The sequence below is a fragment of the Typopeltis vanoorti genome, chromosome 15 (genome assembly GCF_054136105.1).
Source record: "Typopeltis vanoorti isolate ZY-2024b chromosome 15, IOZ_Tvanoo_1.0, whole genome shotgun sequence".
Taxonomy (NCBI): domain Eukaryota; kingdom Metazoa; phylum Arthropoda; class Arachnida; order Uropygi; family Thelyphonidae; genus Typopeltis; species Typopeltis vanoorti.
In genome coordinates, this window is record NC_143563.1 from 76,656,847 (window position 1) to 76,680,349 (window position 23,503).

General features: G+C 35.2%; 1 protein-coding gene across 2 annotated transcripts in view; it reads right to left on the reverse strand.

The window, feature by feature from the left end:
• The window catches only part of LOC150098908 (stAR-related lipid transfer protein 3-like), a 201,737-nt gene that overhangs the window by 140,419 nt on the left and 37,815 nt on the right, over positions 1 to 23,503 (reverse strand). For both annotated transcript variants that reach the window (XM_090405028.1, XM_090405027.1), the window contains exons 4-5: positions 18,320 to 18,373; positions 206 to 332 (exon numbers count right to left, since the gene is read on the reverse strand). In XM_090405028.1, coding sequence (XP_090261154.1) covers positions 206 to 332; positions 18,320 to 18,373 — 181 coding nt within the window. The remainder of the gene's footprint in view (positions 1 to 205; positions 333 to 18,319; positions 18,374 to 23,503) is intronic.

Consider the following 23,503-nt stretch of genomic DNA (forward strand, 5'->3'; position numbering starts at 1 on the left):
ATGTGATTTCTTTAATATTTTAACTGCAAAAATAAGCTCTTTAATTCAGTAAACATTTATTATGATTCAAAAAGAAATGAAAACACAATATAAAGATAACTTCTAAAAATTTCTGGGTGACTCATTTCTTCTCTCTCTTACACACACACACACACACTTGGTGCCATAACTCATCACCCCCCCCCCTTTTTTTTTTTTTACTTACCTAACAGAGCAGAGGCTCTAGTCTCATTAGCTAAAACTTTGAAATCTAGATACCATGCTTCTGACCATGCTAATACAAAGGAACTAATAAGAAGAATTACAGAAGTTGTTTGACTAGCATCTGCCCACTATAAAGAAATGAAATATTTAAATGTATGCTCAGTTGTTTTAATTACATGACTTTTAATTTATAAATTAATTTAAAAATAAACATTTTTAATTACATTAAAAATGTTTATTATAAAATAAACATTTTTAATGTTTTAAATAAAGAAAAAATAAGCAAAAAAATCTTTTGGTATATACATTAACAAAGATACTCTGAGCAGTTGATAATAAGCTGTCTTCTGATTTGAAAAATATTACTTATGTACACAAGTAATATTTCTCATATGTATTAATCAATCAACACTGTTTTTATATGTTGGTTGTCCAATGCCAAAAATCAATCGTGCAAATAATAAGCAGATTACACATGATTTCTGCTGACAATATTTGTAATCGGCACATTAAAAAATTGAATACATAATTTATTGAGCTGTTGTGAGAAAAAAAAACTTTCTCAAACAGCACATAAAAGTAACTCAAGGACAAAGTGTTAGATTTTATCACAGCATCAGAAGGTATCTCAGTTAAGAATGTAGCTGTTTTGCCACCAGTTGGTGGCAGTGATGATGCTGCACTGAACTGGGAAGTAGCCAACTATATGGATGTTCCAATCAGAACAGATTACATGCTGAACTACAAATCTGAAAATTTTAAACAATGCATAATCTGAATGTGTCCCTAGAGTTTGAAGAACAAATGGGGGGGGGGGGGGGAATGAAATGGATGTATAATCTTATTAATCAAGAGATCCAAAAGAAGAAGATAATGTGGTAGAATATTGTGAGAACAAGAGTGAGATAAATTAGGAAATATATAAAGCAGAGCAGAAAAATTAAAAATTTAAATTTGTTAAAATAATTAACTTTCCCCAAAATACTTGTGGGGAAAGTTAAGTTGGAGTATGAAAAGAAATTAGCTGCACAGGCTAGGAACGTACATTATGAGGACAGACTGAGAGTATTTGGATTGCAGACACTAGTAGATAGGAGAAAGATGGATGATATGATAGAAGTCTATTGAGAGGATATTATAGGATATCTTTTGATAAAATATTTCATTATATGGAAGGGAGGAGAGGACAAGGGGGGCATCCAAGGAAGTTAAGTCTGTGTGCAATTAAGAAAGCGGTGAGAACTAGATTGGATCACCATTGAAGCAGTGAGTGCATCTAGTGTGAATGAGTTTAAGAGAAGGTATGACAGCTGGGGTGTGGCTGATATATGGCCTCCCTCAATGAGTCCTCGACTCCTTAAAGGTTTAATAACAATAATAAATAAATGAAGTTAATAATAGGCTAAGTGTTGTATTATTATAATAAAATCTGACATAACATATTCATCATAAAACTTAATTTAAATTATACTAGACAAGATGCGTTATTGTTTTTCATGAATATATTCTAGACATTTTATCCTTGCTTTAAACCAAGGCATAAGCAAACAAAGTTTGTGTGTGAAATATCTTTACAACTAGGCTATTCATATAGAAAAGCTGATGACTTCATATCAACTGCCACACTTCCTTTCAGACAAGTATACTGCATTATAGGGAATGGTCGCTACCCAGACCAGCTGAACTTCATTGAGGTCTCACATCATCACTGAGAGACCAAAGAAAATGCTGAGATAAAAGCAATGCTGAATTCATATATTTTCCATAGGCTGTCCAAAAAAAGAGCATTTGAAATTAGATTGTCACCAACTAAGGAACTTTTTCTAAGCCTTTCTTTGACTGGTTCCAGGGCTACTTGATAGAATTACTTTATCTCTGGCACAGGCAAGTAGCTTTTTCCTCTGGCAATATTTCAGACAATAAATATTTATCTTCCTTCTTTCCCTCTTTCTCAGGGTCCAACTTTCCCATCCATATAGTACTACAAGGAATACCATTGCTTTCACAATTCTGATTTTTGTTGCGAGGCTAATATCTTTATCAATGACAAATTTAAGATCTTGCTTAAATTTGTCATTGCTTTCTTTCCGAGAAATCTTCTAACTTCTTCAGTACAATAACAATCTTTATCAATTCGGGATCCTCATCATCATCAAATTCCTGTCATGTACCTTTAAGGGGTGTACAGGATATGATAGTACATATCCTGTACACCCCTACTACATGAAAAAAATTACATTATTACTAACTTCCTATCTACAATTTTCTTCCAAATCAGTCTGTTACTTTTCAAGACTCCAACATTATCAGATCTTATATTTCTATCGTCTAAGGCACTTTGTACCGTATCAATCCACCTATAACTTGGTCTAGCTCTGGATCGTTTTGCTGCCAACCTGGCAGAGAACACTTGTTTTGTTAATCTTTCTTCGCCCATTCTGTTTAGGTGACCATACCACCTGAGATTAGCTCTGCTAACGCATTCCTGGATGCTGACAATGTCAAGTTCTTTCCTAATATCCTCGTTTTTTAATATGATATTGCCATTGATGCTATCTGTTCACTCCTATAATCTTTCTCAGGACTCTCATATCTGCTGTCTCTAATCTTTGGTCAAGTGTTTTACTTTTGACCCAGCTCTCAGATCCATAGGTTAAAACTGGTTTAAACACTGTCTTGTATACAGCTAATTTAGTGTTCCGACTAATTTCTCTCTTATTCCATATGAATTTATTCAATTGACTTCCTACCATACCAGCTTTGCTGATTCTGTTGTCTATTTCGATATTTAATTGACCATCTTCAGTAAAAAATCGTGCCTAAGTAGCTGAAATGTTTTACTTGTTCCACAGGTTCCTCATTCACAACACAGTTGACATTTTCAATGATTCTGCCTATTTTCATTGCCTTTGTCTTTTTATTGCTGATCTTCATATCATATCTATTACAACAGTTATTGAATTTAGTCAGGGAGTCTTGCAGACTTGTAGCAGATTTATTTAGAAGTATAACATCATCCGCATAAAGCAAAGAACTGACATTAACATCTCCAATTTTGATATCATGTTTAATACCACTTTCCTTCATAATGTGATCCATATAGATGATGAATAACAGACGGGATAATGTACATCCTTGTCTCACACCAGATTTAACATTAAACCATCTTCCTGTACTTCCTTCAATTCTAACTGCTGATTTACAACTCAAATAAAGACTAAGTATTGCTTGATATAATGCCCCATTCTCACCATATAACTGCAGTGTATTGAATAACTTCTCTCTTGGCACCTTGTCATATGCTTTTCCAAATCGACAAAACTTAAATACAGATCTTTGTTATATTCCCATGCTTTCTCGACTATTTGTCGTAAAGTGAAGATCTGATCCTGACAGCCTCTATTTGGCCTGAATCCAGCTTGTTCTTCACCAATCTTATCTTCCACAATTCTTCTCAACCGTTTCTCAAGTATACTTGCATAGATCTTGCCAGGAACATTCAGTAGGGAAATACCTCTTTAATTCTCACATTCAGTTTTATTTCCCTTTTTATATATGGGTACTATGAGAGCTCTACACCAATCATCAGGAATTCGTCCCTCTGTCCAGGCTTTCTGAACTATGCAATGCAGCCACTGTAAAACTCTTATACCACCATACTTCAGCATTTCTGGTCGAATATCATGTACTCCTGTGCCTTTCCACAATTCAAGCCTTTGATGGCTTTTTCTACTTCAAGTATGGTTATGTATTCCTGACTGAATGGCTGGGCAGTGTTTACCACTGTGCTGTCATCACTGCTTGTTTTATTTAGCAGTTTTTCAAAGTAATTACTCCATACTTCAAGGATATCTTTTTCTCCCGTTTTCATGTCACCTTTATCATCTCTAACTCCTTTTACAGCACTCTTTCCTCCATTCCTAAGCTTCTTCAACAACCTCCAGAATATTTTGCCACCTTCTTGATATTTATTTTCTATATTCTTGCCAAAGTCCTCCCATGACTTTTGTTTAGCTAGTTTTACACAGTGTTTAGCATTCTTGCATTTGTCTCTATATTCTCTAAGAGCACAAGCTGACTTATTTGCCAGGAACTTTTGATATGCTTTCTTCTTTTCCTTCACTGCCTCTTTAACTTCCTGTGTCCACCATGGAGTTCTGATTTTTCTATCCTTACAGACAACTTCACCAGATGCCTCTCTAGCTGAGTCAATCAGGGCGTTCTTCAAGGCTTGCCACTGAAACTTCAAGGTTTGATTCCTGTTCTCAAACTCTTTCATTTTTTCTTCAATAATATTTGTGTATTTTAGTCTACAGTTCACATCTAAGAGCTGCTCAACTTTTATTCGCTTTAAAACTTTCTTACGTGTTATTCTTTTCAATATGAAATTCAATTTTATCATGCTCAACACTAAATAGTGATCACTTCCAATTTCAAATCCTCTGTACACTCTGCTGTCTTGCACCAGGGAGAAAACATCACTATCAACAATAACATAGTCAATGAGACTTTTTGTTATTCCTAGCCTCTTCTCTCCATGTGAATTTGTGCACATTTTTATGTTGGAACATTGTGTTAGTAATAACCAGTCCTGAGCAGAAATCCAACAGATATTTGCCATTATTATTAGCTTTGCACTTTTCTCCAAATTTTCCCAAAATATTTTTGTAGGTCTCACAATCATTTCCTACTCTGCTATTTAGATCCCCAACAAGGACCAACTTTTCCTTTTTCATTGTGTCCGTAGCTTTCTCTAGAGCCTCAAAAAATTCCACCACTTCTACCTTAATAGAACCTTCTGTGGGACCATAGGCACAAATAAGTCTCATTGTCCAGTTCCCCATTCTCATATTTGCCCACATTACTCTACTTGAGACTGACTGCCATTCAAGAAGATTAGCCTCGTATTTTGTGTTGAATACTATGGCTACTCCTTTTATAATAAATACAAAATATAACATTTTGTATTTATTGCTCAGAAGGATCAGTTTTTGTCTTTTTTTGTTTCAGTCACCCCTATTATGTCGATCTGGTACTTATCGAAATCCTCAGCTAGCTCCATTTCTTTGCCATTCAGACTTCTTACGTTGATAGTCCCAATCTTTAACTCTGCTGATGTTGAGTTGGGGGTTTGTTTTCAGACTTTCTTCTTTCATTATAAGTTCCTCCAAATCTTCTTTGCATTCTGCTAGCAAGTATCATCTGAATACCTCAAATCATTAATATTTCTTCTCCCAATTTTAATTCCAACTGAAGACTCCTCCAGCACTGCTTTTCTTAAAATGTATTTGCTGTACAAGTTAAACAGGTATGGAGATAAAATGCATCCTTGTAGCACCCCTTTACCTATTGTGAAATACTCAGTTTCTCCAAGATCTGTTCGGACAGTAGGTTCTTGTTCATAATAAAAATTCCTCAGAAGGAAAATGAAATGTTCTGGTATTCCCATTGTTCTTAACACATTCCACAGTTTCACATGATCTACAGTCAAAAGCCTTGCTAATGTCAAGGAAACAAAGATAGACATTCTTTTGATATTCCTGTGCTCTATTATCCATCTCACATTGGCAATTTAATCTCTTATTCCTCTGCCTTTTTGAAATCCTGCCTGTTCATCTGGCATTTCTCTCTTCATGAATGGTTCCAGTCTTTTTTGAATGATCTCAAGACTTTACTTGTATGAGAAATCAGTACTATAGTTCTGTAATTTTCACACTCTCTTGCATCGCCTTTCTTCAATAAAGGTATATAAACTGATTTTTTCCATTCCCTAGGCCAGGGGTGTTCAACCCATCAATCGCGGAGATTTTTGGTCGATCTCTTGTGTATTCCTCCTTACTTACAAATTTAATTAAAACTGAAAACATAATATTTTATTTTTTGTTAAAATTGTCAAATCAGTAATTTTCTTATAAGTCCAGGTAAATGAATTAATTTGGATCAGTGGAAGTCAAACAGCGAGCCGAGTGAATATGATTATAAGCAAAGTGTAAAAACTTGATTGTAGCTTAAATATTCCAAAGTACATTACATCGATTTTTTACTTAGGTTAAGTCCCAAGTGAATATTGTAAAAAAATAAACTTTTTCTCGATATAGTTTGTATTAGATGTTTTTGTAAATAACTCTTTTGAAGCTAACTATATACTGCTTTAATAAGAATATGTAGAGTGTTAAAAATAAAGGCAATGTTTTTGTCGCCGAAGCTGTACATGGCGGCATTAGAAAGATTGTTATTGAAACTTGTATGTAGGAGAAAGGCTTGCAGGGTCTAAGTGTAAACATCTCCGAAGTCAGTCAGAAAAAGCTCAAACAACTTTCCGATGGCCGGCAACTTACAATCAAAAGAAAGCGGAGGAGAACAAAAGGTGTGCCAAACTTGAAACTTAGGATGAAAGACTCATACCGATTCTTTGGGGATTGCCAAACTTCATGCGAGGTCTCAGAGGAGGCCTAATAAAAAGGGACTGAAGCAAGCAGAAGGGTCCCAGTTCCAGAATTGCTGTCAGAGAGGAGGCCGCCCGGTCCAGAGTTTCCGTCAGAGAGAGACTGACCGGATCCATGTTGCTTGAGAGGAGTTTCCCCTGCTTCCAGAAAGGAGCTTCTTGGTTCGAGATGTCGCTAGAGAGAGACTACTTCTAGGCCGCAGACAAGGTTTCAAATTGCCGGAGAAAAGTTTCCAGGCCAGGTTAATGTCAGACATTCACCAGTGTGTTGCATTTTCATTACAATTTGATGAATCAAACGACCACTGATATTGCTCAGTTAATGGTATTTATTCGCATGGTATTTCAAGATTATTCAAGTAAAGAAGAACTTTTGAAAATTATACCATTATTGGGAAGGACTAGGGGAGAAGACATTTTTTCGACATTTGATGAATTTGTGAAACAACACAAACTTCCGCTTTTTAAACTTGTGTCTATTACTACTGATGGTGCTCCTGCAATGATAGGTAATAAATCAGGCTTCGTTTTAATTATGTAAAAACGATGACAAATATCCAGATTTTTTAACGTACCACCATATTATCTACCAATAAGTACTGTGTAGTAAAAGATTAAACACAAAAGATATTTTGGATATTACATTTAAAATTGTAAATTCTGTTCGAGTAAAGAGCTGTTAAAATTTTAACTGTCTCTTCTCCCAGGGCTTTGAGCAGCTCAATAGGTATTCCATCTCCTCCTGGTGCTTTCTTACTGGATAGCTGTTGCAGTGTCCACCTCACTTCACTCTCCAGTGGTATTGGCTCCTGTGTATAATCCTGCTCTTCAAATCTCTCAGTAATTTTGGAGTCCTTCTGTATACTCTTTCCATATTTCTTTAATGTCTGCAGCTTCTGTAAGATATCCTTTGTGTTTACTTTTCAAAATTGTCACCTTGGCACTAAACTTCCCTGTTAGTTCTTCTCTGATCTCTTTGAAAAGATCTCGTTTTTCCTTTCTTGTTTTGGTCTTCTATTTGTTGGCATTCCTGGTTAAAGTATTTTTCCTTGTCTCTTCAGGCTTGTCATTGAAACTCTGCATTCAAATTTTGCATTGAAACTCTGCATTGAAACTCTGCCTTCATTTTCCTCCTTTCCTGAGCAGTTTTGATGGCATCTTCTGACAGCCATTTAAACTTATTCTTACAAACTGTTGGAATATTCTTCTTTGTTTCTGTTTTAATTATATCTTTAATCTATTCCCATTATATCTTTCATCTTCACTTATTCTCTTTCACACAAATTGAGTGTGTTGAATCTGTTCTGTATACTAATATTGTATTCAGCTGGTATGTTTCCAAGATCATATCTGATCGACATTGGTGTTGTTTTCAGTTTCCGTAATTTCACATGTATCGTAGCAACTAATAACTCATGGTCTGTTCCACAGTCTGCTGCTGGAAAAGTCTTGACAGACCGAATTGCAGTTCTCCATCTTCTTTGTCCAAGTATATAGTCAATTTGATTTCTGTATTGTCCATCAAGTGATATCCATATGTACAATCTTCTTTTGTGCTGTTTAAAGCAGGTGTTAGCAACAAACAAAGATTTCTCTGCACAAAACTCAACTAGTCTCTTCCCTGCAGTGTTATGAATACCTAAACCAAAACGACCAGTTATTCCTTGTTCCTCAGTCTCTCCCACTTTTGCATTCCGATCTCCGATAAGTAGCCATAAATCTCGCTTTGGTGTTGCATCTATCACTTCTTGTAACTTGCCATAAAATTCTTCACTGTCTTCTTCTGGTGCTTCTGTAGTGGGTGCATAAACCTAAATGATGGTCATATTCATTGGATGTCCACTCACTCTGAGAGAAATGATTCTGTCACTCACTGGATTATAACCTAATACATATACTAGCCATCTTTTTCCTGAGTAATACACCATATAGTCTGCTGACTGAAAATGGCCATTCCTGTCCATCTAAGTTCTGGTTCGCAATATATCCAGCTTCTTGCACTCCATTTCCATCTTTATTATTTCCAGCTTACCTTGGTTCATACTTCTAACATTCCAAGTTCCAATCCTGTGGTTTCACAAAAAACCACAGGAAACTTAAATTGTGAATAAATTTAAAAGAACTAGATCTGTGCATGAAGAAGAGAGATCTGGATACCCCAGGATAAGAAAAGCATTGAATCTGTTTGCAAAGTCTTCAAAGAGGATCAAAAATAATCAGTTGAGAATGAATCCTAGAGAATGAATATAACTAAAATAATAATTCACAAAATCTTGTATTGACTCTGAAAAAAAAAAAAAAAAAAAAAGCATTACCACATTCAAATGTGGCATGACTTGCATAAAGAATATGAGCATCAAGGTGCATGCAAGCTTGTGTAAATTGTTGTTTTGGGTATGTTTATATATATGCATTTCTAGTTAATAATTCTGATCCTCTTCAAAGACCTGGAAAACAGATTTAATGCTTTCTCATGCCATCTTTTGGTATTCAGATCTCTCTTCATCACGCACAGATCAAGTTCTTTTCGATTTATTCACAATTTTAAATACAGTTATCCCTCGACTTACGTCCATTCAAAGATACATCCATGATTCCATAAGGGATCATGGATGACTATCCTTTTGAGCAAGACACAAGCGAGCATAAAGTAAAAAGGTTTATATTTAGAAACAATGCATCATGGGCAGTAGCAACAACCTCCCTCAGCAGTCGTCATGTGTCTTCAACAGTTCCCTCTGTTGATTTTGTGTTTGAGAAATAGGTTTTTTTTTTTTTTTTATTTTATGTTGGGCCCCATACACAGGAGATTGATTGGTCAACCTATAGTACATTAGTACTGTGTATGGGTGGTGGAGTTGGGAAAGGAGGAATTTGTTTACATTTGATCTGAATAACTTTAAATTGTATTCGTTGGGAAACACAGCAGGCAGGAGACTGTTCCATATTGCAGCAGTTGCAGGGATGAAGGAAGAGGAAAAGAAATCTGTTCTGTTTGTTTCTAGGTGTACTGCGAAGGGATGTTGTGCAGCAGCTGCACGTGTTCCAATGAGCTTAGTACTGAGCAGGGGAATTATTGATGTTATTTCAGATGAGCATTTCCCATGGAAATATTTGTAGAATATACTTACTGCAGAGACCAAACGTCTGTGTAAAAATGGGGGGGGGGGGGGTTAGTAAGGGATGGATCATTGATAAGTCTAATTGCCCTCCTCTGTATTGAGTCTAGCATTTTCAAAGAGCTTTTAAGGGGCCCCACACCATATGTGGGAGCAGTATTCAATAGTTGGGCAGATTTGTGACTTGTATAATGTTAGTACCTGTTCAGGAGTGAAGTAACGTCGTGAGCGGAAGAGAAATCCTAGTTTTTTTGAGGTTGAGGATGCAATGTTTGAGATATGTTTGTACCAGGAAAGGTTTGATGTGAGGGTGATTCCGAGGAACGAGATCTCAGGCTGTCTGGAAATTTGGGTATTGTCGAAAAGGATACTGGGAAAAAGTTGTTCTTTTTTATGGGAAATAGTACAGAACCGGGTTTCGTTGGCGTTGAAATTTATGAGGTTATCCAAACCCCATTGTTGTCTTGGAGAACCTAGTTGAGAGTGGTGGTTGATGTTCTGTAGGATGAGTTGAGTTGTGTAGGGTAAGGCTTATCAAATGCAAGCGAGGAGTGTAGTGTGCTGTCATCTGCAAAACTGTATATTGGGTTGGAGGTCAATTGCAGTAGGTCATTGATGTACAGCAGGAACAGGGTTGTTGAGAGGACAGAACCTAGTGGGACCTCAGCATTAATTGAGTGGTGTGAGGATAGGGAGCTATCTACCATCACACACAGTGTACGTCCAGAGAGAAAACTGGAAATCCACCTACAGAAGTCCTGTAGTATATTTCTGTAGTATATCTGTAGCATATTTGTGTATTTTCCGTTAAATATTGGCAATGTTTTGTGCAACATGGCCCCTACGTGCCCAATCAAAAAATCCTAGTGAAGAATCAGAAAAGAGATAAGCAATCGATCTTGAAACGAAGTTGAAAGTAACATGAATCTCGTAAGCCAGTCAATGTGATCACACAGCTTTGGATGGTGAGTGACGACTATTTTGAAAATAAGGATAAAATTGTAGAGGCTGTGAAAGGATCTGCTTCCATTAAATTGAAGATAGTGATGAAGCAACGACAAGGTCCTATCGGTGATATGGAAAAGCTACTTGCATCATGAATATAGGACCTGAACCAAAAGCACATACCCCTTAGCACTATGACCATAACTGCTAAGGCACTGTCTCTTGTTGTTGATGTTGAAGGAGGAAGCAGGGCCCAATTATGACTACAAATTCAATGCTTCTTCCGGTTGGTTCATGAGATTCAAGCACTGTTTTGTACTGCATAATGTGAAAATGTATGGTGAATCTGAAAGTGCCAATGAGAAGGCTGCCAAGGAGTTTGTGGAGAAATTGTGGATAAAATTATTACAGAGGAAAATTATTTGCCACAGCAAATATTCAATATGGATGAGACCTCCTTGTTTGAGAAAAAAATGCCCGAGCATACATTTATCCACAAAAAGCTAAAATCTATGCCTGGTTTCAAAGCTCTTAAAGACCATATTATGATTCTGTTAAGGGGTAATGTGGCTTGATATAAACTGTAACCATTTGTGATATGGCACAGTGAGAATTCATGAACCTTCAAAAACATTAGTAAGCATACTCTTCCAGTTCATTATCAAAGCAATAAGAAGTCGAAAATTGTTTGCAGATGCCTTAATCAACTGTTATGCGAGTGAAATGGAAAGCTATTGCATGAAAGAAAATGTAGAATTTAAAATTTTATTAATTCTAGATTATGTTCCAGGTCATCTACCTTACGTCAGTGATTTTCACCAAGCTCAAGGTCATGTTTCTCCCTCCAAACACTACTTCATTGATCCAACCGATGGATCAGGGAGTTGTTTAAGGCTTATTACCTATGGAGAACTTTTTCACAAGCCATTTCTGCCACTGAAGGAAATGACCAGACTCTCATACAATTCTGGAAAGCATTCAATATTTATCATGCTATTAAAAATATGGCTGAGAAGAAGTGACCTCTCAACGTATGAGTGGCATATGGAAAAAGACATTAAAAAGGTTTGTGCATGATTTTGGAAGTTTTGAAAAAAAAAAATGAAGACCTTCGTAAACTGAGTGCAGAAATAGTGGGTCTAGCAAACAATCTGAATCTCAAAGTTAAATGATGATGACATAGTTTAACTCATAGAAAGTGCCCCTGAAGAGTTGACCAATGAAGAATTGGTCGAACTGGAGAAACACATATTGCAGAAAAGAACAAGAAAAGGAAAAGATAGTTAAACAATTTACAGTGAAGGGTCTTGCAGAAATGTTCTCTGCAGTTAGTGATGTTCTCAAAATGGCTGAAGATATGGTCCCCAATGTTGAAGCTACTTATTAGCAGAAAGGAAAGTACATGATATGTTTGCTTGCTATTAACAAATTTATAATGAAAAGAAGAAGAGAAATAAGAAAAGCACATTGGACATTTTTATCAAAAAAAACAAAGATTACACCAGAAGAGCGGCAGCCTGGTCTTCACATAGGAAAGGTAATGACAATGTGATTGTGGAGGAGGAGGAGGATTTGGGTGATTATTCTCCTTTTCCATAGTAGCAGTAATACACCAGTACAGCTTTATAAGGTTTAAAAATTAAAATGACAGTATACTTATTATGGTTAAGTCCCTAACTATAATGCTGTTGATTTAATGTATAGTACTTATGTCCTGCTGGATGGAACAGAACTCCGACATAAGTCGAGGGATGACTGTACTTGATTATATGTATATTTTTATACAAAATACATATCATTAAGACATTTGTTTGAAATTTACTCTATTTCACCAAAATACATAGTGATTGTTTGGCCCAGTAGTGAAAATAATTTCATTTGCTTATGTTTGGGTAAAGTATTAAAACAAAAAAATTTTATTAAAACAAGAACATTAATTTCTATTAAACTTGTTTTAATAATTTACAAATTAATACAAGACAATCTATTTCTCAATGATAGAAGACTGTTAATCAATATTATTATTAAACTGACTTTAAATGTAAATGAGAAATAATTTCCCTTGTTACTATACCCATTTGTGATGATTATTTAATTTTAAAAAAAATCAACACTTTTTTTCATTATTTTGTGATTAATACTGCTGGATGCAAAGCAAATTTTCTGTATTATTATTAGAGTAAAGATTATTACTCAGTTAAGTTCTAAGAAATTAACTGGGTAATTCAGTATCTGCTTTAATTTTTATCAGATTATTATGTTAAGACATAAAAAAATTGTTTATGTTTATTATTATTTTTTTTTAGAAAAGCATTATAAGAGGTGATGCAGGGTCTTCAAGGAAAGGCAGCTAGCTTGCAACAAAGTGATTGCAGGTGAGGATATCCCTTATGAGTGGAACTTGTCATATATGCCGTCCATCTATAAGAAAGACAATAAAAAAGATCCTGAAAATTAGAGGAATAAAGTGTCATGTTCAGTTAGCAGGATAGTTAGCAGTTGCCAGCCTGGCTAGCCGAGTCGTTATCACATCCGCTCTCCAGCCAAAAGGCTGCAGGTTCGAATCCCGCAGTGGGCATGGATGTTTGTGATTGTGGAAATACCCATGGTGGTGGTGGTAGATGGCGTTGGTGTAGTTGCGTTCAGTTGGTGGAAAAAGAGCTGTAGAGCAGGTACCCTCCCTCGAGGTGTCAAATAATAATAATATTTAGTTGAATCACAAGGGATAGAACTGAATTTAAGACATTCTCAATAATATCAGAAAAACAATCAGGTTTCACAGCAGAAATATCCTGCATTGATAAAATTTTCTTTATGCCAAATATCCTAAAAGACGTTACTAAGAATAAAGAACTCCATTTGATTTTTGTAGATCTGAAGAAAGCTTATGATACTGTTCCAAGGAAGACAATATGGCAGGTATTGAAGAGAGCAGGAATAGATGAAGGAACAAGTAGAAATTGCAGAGGATGTACCAGGGATCTAGATCTGCTATAAAGATTCATAACAAACTTTCAGAGAAATTTATTACCAGCAAGTGGTTCAAACAGGGATGCTATATATCATCAATGATGTTTAAGATCTACTTGGATGTGGCCTTGGAGGAATGGAACAGGCAATGCCATGGAAGGAATAGGTTTACCCATAGGAGATCAAGCCTACATTTCTTATTTTCTCTGATGATCAGAGAAACTTGATTCTATTCTTGCACAAGACAAGGAGGATGTGGAATACAGATGAGAAAATTATTGGATACATATAAATGTTGGGGCCTGAAAGTCATTATTAAAAACCAAGTACCTATAGTTGGAGGTGATAGAGCAACAGACCTTGGATTAGAGGTGGAAACTGTAAAATCAGTGAATGCCTTCAAATATCTTAGCTCTATGACAGATGTCCAGTGTGAAGTGAACATAGTGTTTCAGACAGGACAGACAAGGAGCTATTAGAACTATGAATGGTGTTTTATGGAGTCATAAGGTCTCAAAGGAAACTAAGAATATGCTGTATCATGTGATTATAGAGAATATAATGACCTATGGATGCGAGATGTTAGACTCTCACTAACAGCCAGAGGAAACAAGTTGTGGAAATGGATTACTTCAGATGAAATATGAGAGCCACCTATATGGAGTCTCTGTAGCTCAATCAGTATAGATGAAGCCCTTGACAGGAATCGAACACAGGTTCGATTCCTGTCAGTGACTTGAGGAACCTTTATCTAGTCTCTTCCAAGTGAAGGTGAGTTAACCGGTCTCATTTGGAGGTGGAGGGTTTTTCTTCCAGAGATTTTTCATCCCTCAAAACAGGCAAACCAGTCTTGTGAACACACACAACCACAGTCATAAAATATACTATGGCAAGGAAGGCAACAGGAAACCACCTTGCTCACAATCATCTCCCTAGCATGGTAGCTTATAGCTACCCCCCACCAGCTGTATGGCTGAGGGAATAGGATAGGACCTGTATGGATTGGCTGAGGAATGCATATATTTGAACATAGATAAAAGTTGAGCAGCCCTGTTACGAAGAGGATAGAAGTTTGTACTTTGAAATGGATGAACACATCTAGAGAATGAGAGAGAAGAACAATGGTCATTGAGAATTATGAACTGGTCACTCCCCCCTCTCCTTAGGAGGAGATAAAAAAAAAGAAAACCAAGGGTTATGTGAAAAGGGACCATTGTGAGAGTGGAGAAAACAGGTTTACGAGATGAGGACTGGAGGAATCATGCAGAGTGGAGTATGAGAATAGGCAGCTGCTGACAAGTAAAGAAGCCTGAAAAAAGAGAAGAGAACTTGATATATTTTCAATTGTTTGCTGATGATGCAGATATAGGCATGGCATTCAGAGATGTTATCGATATACAGTAATAACAGAATGATTTGAATATGCTAGAAGTGTGGGCAAATGATAATAGCTATCAGTGTTAGTAAGTGTAAACTTATGCACTTTGATGAGATGAGATATCCAATGGTATATTGGTCAAATTATGCTTGAAGAAACTGATGAGGCTAGGGATCTTGGAGTTATGGCAGAATAGGAATTTGAAATTCAAAGGTCACACAGCAAAAACTGCAAGTACAATTCAGAAGATAACTGTGACGTTGAAACGAAAATTAACATGCGAGGATAAGGAAGTTGTTTTGCCTCTTCGTCAGGTCTTGATATGACTGCACTGAGACTACTGTGCACGGATTATCTTCTGAGGGGATAAAGAAGCTGTGGAAAGCTGCAGAGAAAAGTTACAAAGATATTATGATTATGGAATGCAGATTATGAGGAGAGATATATGGACTGCAGACAGTAGTAGACAGAAGAAAGAGGACTGAAATGACAGAGGTCTATAAACTTCTGAGAGAGTGTGTTATATCTTTTGATGAAAATTTTTATTATACAGAAGATGGGAGAGGCATCTGCAGAGGCTAAGTTAAAGGGGTGAGAGCTAGATATTTCTTTCACAGAGCAGTGAGTGAATGCAACAGTTTGCCTACTGAAGTGGAAAGTTCATCTAAGCAGTGGGAATGATGTATGGCCTCCCTCAATGAGTCCTTGACTCTCTGGATTCTCTTATAATAATAAATCACCATCATTACAATGTTTGCCACACTTGCTAAATATTGGAGAAAAAATCGACTCAAGGTAAGAGAAAGGTGTTGCATTTTGGTTCCATTCTGTTCTATAAACAGCCTGAATGTTCCATTTTCTGCCACAAAGGCTTTTCTGGTAAGATATGATAGGCACCAAATCTCTCACCAGATTATTTAAAATGACTGTCTGTTATACTGACATGAGAGGAATTTAAAATCTCTAAATCAAATGTTCCAAGTAAGATTTAAACAAGCATACTTGAAAAGAGGTTGAGAAAAATTGTGAAAGAGAAACTCAGATAAGAATAAGCTGGGTTCAGGCCAAATAGAGGTTGTCAAGATCAGATTTTCACTTTAAGACAAGTAGCTGAGCAATCATGGGAATATGACATGGATCTGTACTTAAGTTTTGTAGATCTGAAAAGGCATATGACAAGCTGCCTAGGGAAAAGCTTTATGGGATAAATAAAACATTATTCAAGGCAATACAGAGTCTGTATTTAAGCTGTAAATCAACAATTACAATTGAAGAATGCAGGAAGATGGTTTGATGTAAAATCAGAAATAAGACAGGGATGTGCATTATCTCTACTCATATTCATCATCTATATGGATCGCACCATGAAAGAAACTAGTATTAAACTTGATATTAGAATAGGAGATATCAAACTTAGCTCTTTGATTTATGCAGATGATATTGTACTCCTAAATAGATCCACTGCAAGTCTACAAGATTCTCTAACTAAATTGAATAACAGCTGTAACAAGTTTGGCATGAAAATCAGCAATGAAAAGACCAAACCTATGAAAATAGGAAAGAACATAGAAAACTAAGTGCATTCTCAATGGAGATCCAATAGAACAAGTAAAATATCTCAGCTATTTAGGCACAGTTTTTAGTGAAGATAGCAAATTAAATTGGAAAATAAACAGAATAGGCAAAGCTGGTGTTTGGTGGATAACCAGTTGAAAAATTTACATGGAATAAGAGAGAAATTAGCCAAAACACCAAACCTAGCAATGGCAAACAAAACAGCAAGGCACTTATTTAACTGGGCAATACCATAACCAGCATGTTCTGCCATCATTTTATTGTAGTAAAAAAACATTCATTTGCAAAACTAAATTATAATGAATGTTTCCACTCTTGGAGGAGTAGTCCTGTACAAATCCCCTTTGGCTAAACAGAGAATATTATTTGGTCAGCTAAATCCCAAATTTCAGCCCATTCTTGTTTTTCAGTATTCAGGCAGATACTATAATGGGGAGGGGACCATAAGAAGCATGAAGAGGTGGCAGGGTTTTCCCTCCTGGAAACTTGGGATTTTTCATTCTGCCAAACAGACAAACCAGCCATAAGAACACTCACAGTTAACAGAAATAATACAACTGGCCTCATAGCCTGAGTTGCTTCGGCCATAAATACAAAATAACCAAATAACTAACCAACCATGCGAAGGCGAGGATTAAACATTAGGTCAGAAGCCTGGGCCAGTTATTTGTTTTCCTTATAAGGCTGTGTGTAGGTCTCCTCCAAATTATCTAGCTTTGATCCTTTAGCAACTCTGGTATTGTGATCTTTTATAATTTTCAATGTTGCATTTCAGTCAGCAAAGAAGAAGAGAAGTGAAAAATCTGTGAACATGCTACTTACACAGAGTGACAGTCTATGTGAGTGACAAGTTCATGAAACTCACTGTCCCTTGCCTTTAACAGTGCTGCCTGACTTAAAATAATGATGCATGCATCATAATTTGTATTAAATAATTTAAATACTATTCAGATAAGTATTTCTGATCAATACATGATTCCACATTTGTATTTTAGAAAAAAAATACGGTAGCATCTAAATTTTTTCACAGAAATGTACCTTCAAGATCCTTTCTTTTAGGCTTGCATGGTGATCTGAGTACATTTTTGAAAATTATGGAAACAACTACCGTGTTTTAGTAAAACTTTAGTTATATTAAACTAAAGTTTTACTAAAACATGGTAGTTGTCTCCATAATTTTCAAAAATGTGCCTTCAAGATATTGAGGGAGGGGACCTTGTATACTCAGAAGAGCATGAAAACATTCATTTGCAAACTAAATTATAATGATATTATTATACTATAATTATAGCCCCCTTGGCTAAAATTAATCTGATAAGCAAATGTTGGTTCTTAGCTTGACTGGTGAGTCAAGAAAAATACAATATTCAGAACTTCAGTAAGATTATAATGTAAAATAATGTAAACTGAATGCCAACAAAATAAATAACTGTGCCATTTTAGGGATATGGGAAGCGGGGAGGGGAATATTATGGTTTTTTATCATAAATAAAATTCTAGAATTCTAAGAGGTCAAGAACACTAAAAGTATAAAGTTTAGTCAATGATTATATTATCTAAATATCAAGAGAAAAGGTTTGCTGCTGAGAAAATCAAGTTCAGAATTTGAGAATTCTCTTATAAAAAAAATTAACATAGAAACCAATCAATACTATAACTGTATTTATGAATTACAATACTCACATCATATAAAAATGTCTTTGTAATGATAAATATTCCACTAGATGCAGTTGTTACCTAAAATTAAAGATACAGAACTGATATTATAATGAAAACTAGACAGTTAATTTAAAATAGTTATACTATATCAGTGTCTACCAAACTGTGGTATGCATATCTCTAAGGAGATATGTGAAGAGATTTATAATTAACAAAGAATAGATCCTAAAATCTTAAAAGTCAAATTTTTTAAAGTTAACCATTATTTACAAAATTATTTTGTAATCATTCATGAAAATAAATTCCATATTTAAATCAATTTAAATTATGCAAACAGTTGCCTATCCTCAAACATTCCTAACTTGGCAACACTATAAACATGCCAATTATATATTTGGTTTAATCCTTTATCCAAGCATAAGCAAACAAAGTTTGCGCCTGAAGTATTTTCAGGATTGGGGCAACTCGTAGCAAAGGTGGTATAAGTTCTCATCACTTGCTTTAGTATCCCATAATGCAAAGCACATCTCTTTGGGGACATGTATAATGCTATGCATTAAGGGAAGGGTCACTACCCAGACTGGTTTTGGCCTTTATTGAGGTCTCATCAGTGGGAGCCAGATTCAGAGGTGGTAATATTAAGGTGAAAGTAATGGAGAAGCCATATTTCCATAAGGTTACCAAAAGGTGTCACACCTTATTATTAAAATTCTCTAGATTAGAGATAAGTTGATTGAAGGTTTTCTCACTTGGCTATGCTACCAATTATATATTTGTATTTATGAATTTAGGGACACAAAACACACGTGTTGAAAAGATTATTTTACTTTTTAATAATAAAATAATAACTTTACGTTTCAACCCCTGTATTGAGGTCATCTTCAGAAGGATACATGTGTATAAGAACAAGCTACATGCTGTTGCACTTCATACAAGTAAATTACATCTATGTTGTTAACTGATCTTTTTTCTTAGCCTGCCCTCTAGTGAAAAAAAATAAAATAAAAATAAAGATAAAAATAAAATAAAATAAAATAAACAAAAATAAAATAAAAACTACAATAAACTCTGCTAAACTCCTCACGTACTAGGATTCTTCTGGAATTATACAGTTTATATTGTTATATTACGATTATCTTCTGGATTTGTACAGTACAGGTTGCTATTGAATGTTCAGGAGGAGGGAAATAAAAAAAAAAACACTTCACCAAGTCTTCTTGTATTGAGATTTTTCTTCGCAATTGCTATGAAGGTTGTAGATGGGTCCTCCACATTCTTGGAATTGTTAGACCATCATTTTTATTCAGATTCGGATCATGTTTGAGCATTTCACATGCTTCCTTGAATTTCCGCTCAAACCAGGTTTTCGTGCGGTGAAGACACTTGGTACCTTTCCAGTCAATTCTGTGGTATGTTTGGAGTGCATAGTCAGAAAGGCTGGTTTTTCCAAAATGGAGGTATTTTATGTGACATTTGTGTTCATCCTTTCTGATTGGGATGATTCGCCCTGTTTCCCCTATGTATGGTATGTTACATGTGCAATCTATTTTATAAACCCCTCGGTGGGCTAAGTGGGGCAGGGGATCCTTGGAAGAACTGAGTTGGTGTCTTAATTTTGTCGGGGGTTTAAAGGTGGTTTTGATGTTGTATGTGTAGTGTTCTGTCTATTTTTTCTGAAATGCCTCTAACATATGGTATAGCAATAGCATTCTTGAAATCATTTTTTGTTATTAGTGGTATCTTTGTGGAGGATCTTGTGAGTAGTTTTATACTGTATCCATTTTTTATAAAAGTATGTTTGATGGTCTCATATTCATGGTTAAGAGCTTGTTCATTTGAACAAATGGTTTGAGCTCTGTATTTAAGGGTGCTTATGACCCCTAGTTTTTGTGTTGGGTGGTGATAAGAAGTTTTGTGTATGTACTGGCCTGTGTGTGTAGGTTTGCGGTAAACTGAGGAGAGACAGCCTGAAGGAAGACGTGTGACAAGTGTGTCTAGGAACGAAAGAGAGGAGAGTTGTTTTTTTTCAATTTCAATGGCGAATTGGATGTGTTTGTGTTGTTTGTTCAGGTGGCTAAGGAATGTATCTAGTGCTTGGCTGCCGTGGGGCCAAGCACTTTTTGAAGGTAAAAATTTTACCTTCAAAAAGAGGGTATTGCCATGGGCTCACCACTCCCCCCCCCCAATAGCGAACTTTTATATGGAAGATTTTGAGCAAAGACCACGGCCACCAAGCACTAGATACATTCCTTAGCCACCTGAACAAACAACACAAACGCATGCAATTCACCATTGAAATTGAAAAAAACAACTCTCTTCCATTCCTAGACACACTTGTCACACGTCTTCCTTCAGGCTGTCTCTCCTCAGTTTGCCGCAAACCTATACACACACACACAGACCAGTACATACACAAAACTTCTTATCACCACCTAACACAAAAACTAGGGGTCATAAGCACCCTTAAACACAGAGCTCAAACCATTTGTTCAAATGAATTTTATTTGAACAAATGGTTTATTTTATTTTATTTATTTAATTTTTTCCCCACTAGAGGGCAGGCTAAGAAAAAAGATTAGTTAACAACGTAGATGTAATTTACTTGTATAGAGTGCAACAGCATGTAGCTTGTTCTTATACACATGTATCCTTCTGAAGATGACCTCAATACAGGGGTTGAAACGTAAAGTTATTATTTTATTATTAAAAAGTAAAATAATCCTTTCAACATGTGTGTTTTGTGTCCCTAAATTCATAAATATGAATGCTGATCGCCGTGTAACCTTAAAAGAAAGAATTATATATTTGGTTTAACATGAACAAGTAAAGTTTGTGACAGTTTTAATTATACCAGTGTCTCTTATTGTTGTTCATATTAGTATTACATGATACCTCAAAGGATTCTAAGGACTCATCACAAGACACTCAACTCTGCTCTGCTACACACACATCTCTCTTACTATTTAATTCTCCACCCATAGGTGAAGAATTAACTGATATATACACACACACATTAACACAACTACCATCAATGCCATCTACTGACCATCCACCGCCAGTATTTTTTGTCTGTAAATTGCATGTGTTCTGATGGCCGATTGCCTGTATGCAGGATGAAAACCCAAGTTCCCAGGAGGGAAAAAACCTGCCGCCTTTGTATGAATCAGCTAACGTTCCTTCAATTGAAAAAGCCCATATAAAAGATTCCTCTCATCACAACAAGAATTGAACTACTCTTTTCCAAAAAGAGGGTGCAATGTTCTATTATTCTTCCAATTACACTATGAAGGCACTTTATATAACTAATTTGATTAAAATGTTAAAAAATTTTTCATGCTTTTTTTTGTATAGTTCTAGAAATACTAATAATAGTGAGAAAGTTAATATTTAGTTGGTCTCTTCAGAGGTTTGAGAAAATTAAGTTTGTGATTGTTATAAAAATAAAGTGGTGTATTTTTGTTAACTTTTAGAATGTCACCATCCTTTTAGTACTCATTCTTAGTCCCATAATAACACACTTTTTATAGGAACCAAACTACTGTGTAATATGAGGGTTACCTGTAATATATACGAAACTTAATTTCTTACATTTTTTCCCTGTATTCTCTTGGGGCACATGCTTACCTGTTGGGAACATTTTATATAGCTTTCTTCTTTTGGATATGCAAAATTAATAGCAGAGAAGAGAATGATTTAAAAAGAACAGAAAAAAAATAAATGCACTTAGAGAATAGTAACAATACTAAAGCCCTTCAAATATTATTATGTATATAATGGGTAATATTGAATAAGGGATTCAAAATTACCCATTCAAACTGATTCAAGCTAAATAATGAAGCCATACTAGCCAATTATTATTATTATTTCCTTTCTTTGAAACTTATATGTTCACTGAACAATATGAATATGAATGTTAGTGTCTGCTAGTATCTAAAATAACAGCAACAAAATGAGCATCCTCTAATACTATTCACCAAAGGGGACATGCAGAATTCTTTTCTCTCTAACTTTTAGATATTAGCAGGCAGCCAGTCTCCACCATGCAATGGATTCTGCTTTTATTAGTAGGTAGGAAGCCAACATGAATAGAATAGACAATCCTCTTAACTAATCTATTCTTTTGCAAATATCATGCAATCGCTATGGTCAAATTTTCCTAGTTCCAGGATTAAATATTAGTTTTTTCCAGGAAAGAAGGAATCCTCTACTTGCCTATGATAAAGACTGACTAACTCCAGATCCAGCTAAAAAAGTTTAGAAAAGGTATAGTTAGTGAATCAAACCTGCAAATCTTTCATCTGAATTTAGCATCTTGGTAAACGCAATGAAGATTATGACAACACTTGCCGGAATAGTATCCAGGTTCATCCTTAGGAGAATGCTATTATAATCTATTCTCATTATAGTAAACTATAATGTTTACTATAAACCCACTTGCTAACTAACTACAGGAAATTTCCTGATCTGAGAGTTCTATAGGTGCAATGCTATGCTAAAAAATTACTACAACAAACTATTCCTGTGGTCACTATGAGTTTACTATAGAGTCAACTGTGTTAATTTTAGCTAGCAATAGCATTTCAATAATTCCATTTCCAGAAGAGTATTTCAATAATTCTATGAATCTTAAAGTATTTTAGCTTAAAATAAGAAATTACTTCAAGTATAACAAACTAATTAGTCAATCAAATATTAAGTACAGTAATTATATACAAAAATTCTGTATATGCAAGTGCAAATAATAAGTTTTTTCTTTTGCACACTTACATTCAGTTTAAGCTTTCTGGAAAACATATTTTAAGCCAAACAAAAGAAAAAGGAGTCATGCAGGATTGCCCACTCTCACCAAATTTATCTATCTCAAAGAAATATGCAAATCCATAGCTGAAGAACCAGGTCTACAAATAAATGAAATGAATATCAACCACAATGAATATGAAGACAATGTTATCATCCTTGCAGAATCTAAAGTACTATTGAAAAAAAAAAAAAAAAAAAAAAAAAAAAAAAAAAAAAAATTAAAAGTACAAAACTTTTGGAAAGAAAATCAATCTAAGCAAAACTACAACAATGAAAATAGGAATTGATGAGGGGAAAATTTCAATAAACTAAGAAAATCATATACTTGAAAGAGTAAAGCAATTTACATATCTTGGCAGTCTGATTACTCACAGCCTCAACAACACAAACAGTAAAATACGAATTCAA